The following is an 8,938-nucleotide window of genomic DNA, read 5'->3' on the forward strand; positions in this document are numbered from 1 at the left end:
AAATCTGGAATCTGAGGGTGCAAAAAAAAATCTAAATATTGAGAAAATCGCCTTTAAATTTGTCCAAATGTAGTTCTTAGCAAGGCATATTACTACTCAAAAATTAAGTTTAAATATATTTATGGTAGGACATTTACAAAATATCTTCATGGAACATGATCATTACTTAATATCATAATGATTTTTGACATAAAAGAAAAACCAATCATTTTGACCCATACAATGTATTTTTGGCTATTGCTACAAATATACCCAGCGACTTAAGACTGCTTTTGTGGTCCAGGGTTTTGCTTCAAATCAAAGTTTGTAATGTTTGCAATTTAATCTGGAAGTTTCATGGTTTAGAACTCTTTATTGAATTTTTTTCTAATGTTTTTCTTTCCAGAAAGAGCCCACGGCAAAATTGATTAGGGACATCACACAAGCCTTCAAGGCTGCCGTGGCTACAACGAAGGGTGACTCTGAGGAGCTGTGTCGATATACCATCTCAGACAGCGCTGGTAACTAACCGGCTTTTTTAGAACACTTGCATACAAAACCGAATACGTTTAATGTGTTCACTGACAGCCTGTTTCCAATTACAGTCTTCAATTCCCTCATCCTGTTCTGCATAAAGGACATGCATGCAGCTCTGAACAAAATGCTGAAGCTGAAAGCTCCAGAGAAAGGCCAGAAAAAGTAACAGCTCTGTTCCTCTTGCTGTATAGATAGATGTTTGAATCAGTCAGATTTCTTCACATAATATTGTGTTAATCTGTGTTTTCAGATTAATACTTCCATCTTCAAGTGCCAGGTGGCAGAAAAATCAGATTGATATTAAGATGTATATTGCCGGTGTTGTTCAGGTAGATTTTCCCCTACATATTTTTTTTTTCTTTCATTTATTTTTAGCCAGTACATGAATCCCAGTGTTAACGTGATACTTTTTCTTTTTCTTTTCAGCTCCTCTCCAGTTTAACCCAGTCCACAGTTGTAGCTGCAGTTCTCCGTCATGCCAACCAGATGGTGCCATACTACCTGTGTCTGCCAAAACAGTGCAGGCACTTTCTCAAAGTAAGCACTGCGAACCAATGACACTAACTTAAAGACAGAAATGGTGCTCAGTGCACTGACATGGATGTTTTTAATCAAACGACAAAAAAAGGTCAGCATCTGTGGTGTTTTTTGTTTGTGACACTAGAGTCTCATCAAACACTGGAGCACAGGAGAGGAGACTGTAAGGGTCCTTGCCTTCCTGGCTCTCAACAAAATCTGCCGAAACAAACAGGAAATCTACCTAAACTCTGTTCTTAAGGTAAGTTAGGTTTTACAACATATCATAAGTTTATTTCCCATTTGATGAGATTTACACTAAATATTCCTGTCATATATTGTTGTTTTCTCAAATAACATAAACGTCAAGAGAATATGAGTTGACAAAAATAATTGCTCGCATACTAGTGATGCGCGGATGAGCTAAAACGTCACCCGAATCCGCAGCTTCAAATAAATTATCCACCCGCCAACCGCCCGCACCTGTATTTTTGTCTGATTTAGATAACCGCACCCGATCATCACATTAGGGTTCGTACGGTCATAAAAAACATGGAAAAGTCATTGAACAGCAATTTCCAGGCCTAGAAAGTTTTGTAAAAATAAATAAACTCAAAAAGTTTTTGAAAAGTCATGAAAATCTATTTCACAATTCTCTGTATAATAGAATTATGTTTAATCAGATCCTGAATTTCGTTGCGGGATTGCGCATACATCGCATTACTCATTCCCGCAGCTTTCGACTTTAAAATGAGGGAAATTACTGCAAAACCTTTATTCAATATAGCGTGTAGGTTAGATGAGTAAATAAATCCACACAAACCATCAGATGAAAACAGCGTAAGTGATTCAGCTGTACCGCGTCTTCTCTCTTTGACTTTCGTTTCACATCGACGAATCTAGAGCTGCTGCACGCTGCGATAAAAGACTTTAGCTCGCGTTTCGGGACAGTTGACAGAATTGTCAATTGCCTGATCGGTCATTGTTGCATCATCACAAAAATGTATTATTTTCACGTCTTTTTAAGCAATTCGGTACTTGCGCTCTCCAGAGGCGCGTGCGCTCACAGTCACATCCAAAGCGCGTACTGCGAGTACCAAATTGAGAAAGTACTGTCGGGTTTGTCTTAAGTTCATGTAAACAGTTGCAAAATGAAACGCATGAGTATCAGTATTGGATCCGTGAAATAGGTCTTGTGACAGCAGCCTAGCTGTGCCGTCTTTTATTAATGTTAATCAAACAACAAAACATACTGCTCTTGACTAAATAATGTTTTGTTGAATAACTTTTAATGTTAATTTACAGTTTATTCAATTTCTGTAGCCTATTTAAAACACGTTCATAATTTAGAAAATGTAGTTAATACTTGCATCATTAATGATTTATTTTATCCACCCGCGACCCACCCGCAAATAATCAGAATGCATTTTTTTATTACCCGACCCACCTGATCCGCGGATTATCCGCAGCGCCCGCGGATATAACCGCCATCCGCGCATCACTATCGCATACTAAATTGAGTTGAATATTGTAATTGGTAACATTTTTTAAATGTTTTTTAAAGCCTCTTATGCTCACCAAGGCTGCATTTATTTGATAAAAAAAAAAAAACAATTCTGTGTTGACAAATCATCATTACTCCAGTCTTCAGTGTCACATGATCTTTCAGAAATCATTCTAATATGCTGATTCGGTTCTCAAAAAACAAAACAGTGTTGAAACAACTGTTTAATATTTTGTAAAAACTGATACTTTTTCAGGATTTTTTGATTAATAGAAAAGAACGAAATAGAAATCTTTTGAATCATTATAAATGGATTTGCTGTTACTTTTGGTCTATTTCATGTATATTTGCTGAATAAAATATGAAGAAATACTAAATATGATGAAATGCTAGTGAAGATATTCATTATACACGGTTCATTATTAACAGTGAGTTTTCTGTTTGCAGCAAATGTACATCGCCTACGTAAAGAACTGCAAGTTCACGTCACCAAACACTCTTCCCATGATTAATTTCATGCAGCGGACTCTTGCTGAGATGTACTCACTGGACACACAGGTGTCCTACCAGCATGCCTTTATTTATATCCGTCAGTTAGCCATCCACCTCAGGAACGCCATGAATTTGAAGAAGAAGGTAGTTAGAAGTCTTGACCTGTATGTATTCTTCTGTGTTAAAAAAAGAGACTATTTGAAGTTAAAATGAAAATAAAATTGTTTTCTTAATCCTGATCTTATTGTGAATGATTCATCTGTGCTTGTTATTCCAAAGAATTTTCAAAATTGCTGTTGAATTGTTTTGCATTGTTGCAGCAAACTCTCATTCACACACTTTTCACAATCCAATCAATTCTTGATAAAAAAAAAAAAAAGACATATATTTTTCTTCTTTTGGATTGGATCGCTAAGAAATACGTCCAATATATTTTTTGCAGATGTTAGCTTATCTTGATCCATGTTTTTCTGTTTTGTGCATCCTCAGGAGACATATCAGTCCGTGTATAACTGGCAGTATGTGCACTGTCTGTATCTGTGGTGTCGGGTGTTGAGCACCATTTACCCCAGTGAGGTTTTGGAGCCGTTGATCTACCCACTGTGTCAAGTCATCATCGGCTGCATCAAGTATGATTTAATGTTTTTTTTGTTTATTTGTTTGTTGTTGATGTTTTTTGCGTACTGCTTTTTTTGCTCAGCATCTTTAAAGAGATATTTCACCCACTTTGAGTATATTACTCGAGTCAAATGGGCCAGTGTGGTGCTTTTTTGTCATTTTTGGAGAGAAAGTCATTAATGTAGGGCAGTATGATTAATCAAAATAAAATCGAAATTGCGATATAGTTTGGTGTGATTATCAAATACATGCACTGCATGTTTCAGAGTAAAGTGCGGCACTGTGTTCTTAAAGTACAATTATTATATTTCTCTCAAGTACTCTAATTTACAGTGAATAATGCAATAGTGTTTTTTTTTTTTTTTTTTTAATTGTTTAATTAGTAGTAGTAATAATAATAGTAATTATTATTTTCTAGTCATTTTTAATGGTTTATTTAGTAATAATAATAATAGTAATTATTATTATTATTTTATAGTTTTAAAGTATAGTCACAAAAATTGTGCAGCCCTACAAACAAGCACAGCAAGCTGAGATTTTTTAAAACATTTTAAATCACTATCACTATTTTTTTTATCAGAAAAATCACAATTACATTTTTTTGGGGTGAGCTACTCTGTAAATGACTTTGTGAGTTACTGTCTTGACAATGTTTTTACCAGCAAGTGGCGCCATTAACCACATTTAAATTTACAATTCTCAGTGTGTCGATTTGAGCTCAGAACTTCAGCTTTGAATATTGCATTACTTTTCTGCCTGCAAAAGTGAAGACCTAACAAAAGATCAATTCGGATATTAAAAAAATTATGCTAAAAAGTCCACATTATTTGTTCGCTTACAGAACTACTGTTTTCAGTTCATCTCTATCAAGTCATTGATGGCTCCATTATGTGTTTGTGTGTGTATTTGTAGGCTTGTGCCCATTTCTCGGTATTACCCTCTGCGACTGCATTGTGTCAGAGCGATCATCCTGCTGTCTGCCAACACCAAGACATACGTGCCCGCCCTGCCCTTCCTGCTAGAGGTGAGACTGGCATGTCATGCCGTCATCAACTGTTCTGATGTCTCCCTGTGTCTCCCAGGCTGCCTTGAATAAACAGGTTCTTGTGTGGGTGGACGTGGTTTGGGCATGAGTACTGTACCCATGGCGTTTGTCATCATGGTCGTCCTGCTTTTTTACTGTTAACTATAAAAAGACTTCTCCATGCTCTGACCTTTCATCACATTTGAAGTACAATTACAAGAATTCTTCCAATGAAGAATCTACCAACTAAAAGGTCAATTTGTGCGGTCAACTAGTATATCTTTTATACTTTAATATATGTTGTTGTTTTTTAAGTAGATTAATTAAGAAATGCAGGGGGTTAGCATGCTGTGCTTGTGCTGCTAGACTGTGAGTGCTGTAAATGTAAAGAAGTTGCCTGTCTTCAACCTAACCCAACATCCAAATACACTACTGTTCAAAAGTTAAAATAAGACACTTTTTTTCTAAAAATTTTAAAAACCTTTATTTAGCAAGGACTTGTTAAATTCATCAAAAGTGACAGTAAAGACATTTATAATGTTACAAAAGGTTTTTGTTTTAAAGCGGACATAACACACAGTTTTTCAGGGGGGGCTTTGTCATGTTTTGAGACTATGGTCATGTTTAGCATGAGAATCCAACTCTTTAACAGTGTAAATAACTCAGAATGCATGTAATGCAATGCAATGCAATGTAAATAAATGCTGTTGTTTTTAATTGTGGAAAAAATGTGTAACGATTTCCACAAAAGTATTGAGCAGCACAACTGTTTTTAATATTGGTAATAAGAATTGTTTCTTGTGCACCAAATCAACATATTAGAATTATTTCTGAAGGGTCATGTGACCCTGAAGAATGGAGTAATGATTCTGAAAATTCAGTGTTGCCATCACAGGATTAAATTACATTTATACATTACTACATATATATATATATATATATATATTTATATATACATATACATATATATATATGTTGATGGAAATTCAGGTTTGACATAAAAGGAATACATTGCATTTTAAAATGTATTAAAATAGAAAATATTTATTTTAAATTGTAATAATATTTTATAATATTGTTTTACTGTATTTTTAATCCAATTAAAGCAGCCTTCGTGAGCAAATACTTTTCGTAAAAAAATACTTCTTTCAAAAACATAAAATAAAACTAACTGACCCCACACTTTTAAACAGTAGTTTTATGAAAACTCACATTTAACCACTTTTCACAATCCAATTAATTCTTAATGGATAAAACCTCAAACTTGTAAATCTCTCAGATTACAGAACTATCGTGGGTTGTTAAAAGGAATCTGAATTCATATGGTGTTTGAACATGAGAAATTGTACAATACAGACGTTCCCTAACATCACATCTGATTGGGGTCTGGTGGAGCCTAATTATACAGATTAGCCGTTACGAAAACCCACCAACAAGTCACTATTGGAAAATTAAAAACCAAAAAGTAAGACGCGACAAGCTACCTAAACGGTCGACAAGCTTTGAATTAAAGACTAAAAGATAAAAGACACCAGAGATCAGAGTATGCGGTCTGCATGAATGCGTATCCTAATGTGTGCGAACGCTGCGCGTCTTCGTTTTTGGGAGAAGTAGAGGTCACAAACTGTCAACATTTTCCACAGTGTGAGGCAGGTGACAAAACGTGTGCTTGTGTGTGGCTGGCGTGGGCCCCTGCGGTGACAGCTGCTGTGAGAATAGAAGCGTGGAGGCGACAGCAGCCGAGACCAACGGGGGGGGGTCACTGCTTGGCTGCGATCTCCCACCAGTCCTGACCATACTGCGATAAATGTGTGTGTGTATGAGGGAGGTCTGTGGTTCTCACTCAGCTCTAAGCGTGTTGCGCAGACCACATCCTCTGTCAGTGTGGCGACTGACTCCCACCGACCCCCTTCTTGCTCCCTGTGTTTATTTGTGATGCAGTCCACTTCCTGTTTTCACGCTCATGTTAAAAATTAGGTGTGCAGCAAAGTAGAGTAGGGCATGTCTCTCTCTTTATTTTTCTCTTTTCCCGCTCTTTCTCCCTCTCTCTCTTTATCTGTGCTCTATGATTTCAAGCTTCCTGTTGCAGTAGCCCCTGAGCGTATCAGGTTGGGACCATGCGCCACCACTTCCTCCTGTGTCCCGCAGGCCGACACCACATCCGTTGTTTGCACAGACCGGCCGTCCATGAGCACATACACACACACACACACACACACACCTCGCTGGTTCTAGATGACCTCGTCAAGCACTTTCAACTGCTCTCAAATGCGGAAGCACAGAGAGAGTTATGGGAGAAGTCATAGCCATGTATCAAAGTACGCAGGCTGACTGCATCTTTCAGTTATTAGTTATAGAGAAAGTAAGTAATGTAGTAGTAGTTATAATATCTAAGTAGTAGTTATATATTTGTAAGTAGTTATGGTGAAAAGCATTCATTCTAAAGGTCATTCTAAATTGAGTCTGAAATTCTTGTCCGAAATTTTTGCACGTTAAAAAATAAATACGACCTCACGTTGTGTCAATCACGTTTACACACTGCCTCCGAAACTTTCGTTCGTCATAAAAAAAATTCGGATCAGGTTCGATTCTCTGCTTTTTCACGTCTGTAGCGAGCATTTTGGTAGGAAAGGATGACAAATGTGAAAAAACGCATACGAAAATTTCGGACTCTGTGTGCAAAGACCTTTATATGTTGCCTGCAAAAATGTGGATTATGAGAAAAAAATGTATATTAATATCCGCCAAGGTACTTTTACTACACTGCATATTTTTGATCACGTAGTTTTGCACTTACAGCTTTAATAAAGTTATAAAAAAAATCAAATAAAATTAATAAACTTCAAACAAATGGGAAATCTGATTCATTTTAATCAAGTTAATCAATTTTTACAATAATTCTCAATAATAATCATTTATTTGATTAAAAATACAGTAAAGATAGCAATATTGTAAGATAGTTACATTTTAAAATAACTGTTTTCTGTTTCAGTATATTTAAAAGTATAATTTGTTCCTGTGATGGCAAAGCTGAATTTTCAAGCAGTCTTCAGTGTCACATGATCTGTCAGAAATTATTCTAATATTCTGATTTGGTGCTCAAGAAACATTTCTTATAATTATCAATGTTGAAAACAGTTGTGCTGCTAAACATTTCTAGAAAGTTCAAGAGAACAGCATTTGTTTGAAATAGAAATTTTTGTAACATTATAAATGGTTTTACTGTCACTTTTGATCAATATAACGTCCTTGCTGAAAAAAAGGTACTAATTTCTTTAAAATTGTAAAAAAAAAATATATATATATATATATATATATATATTAATTTCTATTGAACAGTGCTATAAATCCAAGATAATGAGCAAATAGACAAATGAAACAAAAGACAACTGCTTAAATGCATCTGATAAAGGACTGGATAAAGACCGCCCCTCCCCCTGACTGCAAACAGAATGGTAGTGTAAATACAAAAAAATAATAATTTCAGACCTTGCAGGTCTCTTTGTAGCAAACCATTTAAATGTTCATATTAAATGCTATGCTGCTGTTTATCACTAGGTTTATCCAATTTGATAACTTGTACCCTATTTGTTTTAGGGCTATATAAATGCTGCTCATCTGATTTTATTTTATTAAAAATAAAAACACACTTTGGCCCCCTTTTTTTTCTCATACTACTACTTTTTTCAAGATACTCCAGGAACTTGTATCTATTGTTTTGTGCATTCATTTATATAATTTCTCTCATAATATTTCTTTTACTCCTGTAGATCAGTTAATGAAGACGTAGGTCATCTGTATGTTTCGTGTTATAGTTAGCCTCAATACGTTGGAAAAAGGGGGTTAACTATTTGAGTGACTTGTTGGATGGGAAGCTACAGTTTAAGAGAAGCTTCCCCAACACTTGTCTGTACACCTGAGTTAGATAGTTTACTTTAAGTTACTATAAGCCCTTGAGTTATTCTCTGGTTTTTGTTTGTCTGAATAATCAGTGGGCTACTGCTGTAGTCTTGTTTTATTTGTGTTTTTGTGTGCACGCATGTCTGTGATGCGGTGCTCTGATGTATCTGTTTGTTCACTCTGCTCCTCAGATCCTCCAGCGGGAAGACTTCAATAAGAAACCAGGCCGCATGAGTATAAAGCCCATCAATTTTGCAGTGATCCTCAAACTCAGCAAGACCAATCTCCAAGAGAAGGCTTATAAGGTGACACATCCTGTACTACTTTGAGTTTCAGACCTTCATAAATTCTTCATGTTCTTTCAGTTT

The 8,938-nt window shown here is 35.8% G+C and overlaps 1 protein-coding gene across 1 annotated transcript in view; it reads left to right on the forward strand.

Annotated features, from left to right (window-relative positions):
- The window catches only part of LOC107703058 (nucleolar complex protein 2 homolog), a 38,242-nt gene that overhangs the window by 5,810 nt on the left and 23,494 nt on the right, over positions 1-8,938 (forward strand). Inside the window, exons 5-13 of the mRNA XM_016505549.1 lie at positions 386-500; positions 585-678; positions 767-845; positions 943-1,053; positions 1,181-1,294; positions 2,984-3,172; positions 3,518-3,657; positions 4,559-4,670; positions 8,762-8,875. Of these exons, the coding sequence (XP_016361035.1) occupies positions 386-500; positions 585-678; positions 767-845; positions 943-1,053; positions 1,181-1,294; positions 2,984-3,172; positions 3,518-3,657; positions 4,559-4,670; positions 8,762-8,875 (1,068 nt within the window). The remainder of the gene's footprint in view (positions 1-385; positions 501-584; positions 679-766; positions 846-942; positions 1,054-1,180; positions 1,295-2,983; positions 3,173-3,517; positions 3,658-4,558; positions 4,671-8,761; positions 8,876-8,938) is intronic.

The sequence above is a fragment of the Sinocyclocheilus anshuiensis genome, unplaced genomic scaffold, assembly GCF_001515605.1.
Source record: "Sinocyclocheilus anshuiensis isolate Anshui unplaced genomic scaffold, SAMN03320099.WGS_v1.1 scaffold883, whole genome shotgun sequence".
Classification (NCBI taxonomy): domain Eukaryota; kingdom Metazoa; phylum Chordata; class Actinopteri; order Cypriniformes; family Cyprinidae; genus Sinocyclocheilus; species Sinocyclocheilus anshuiensis.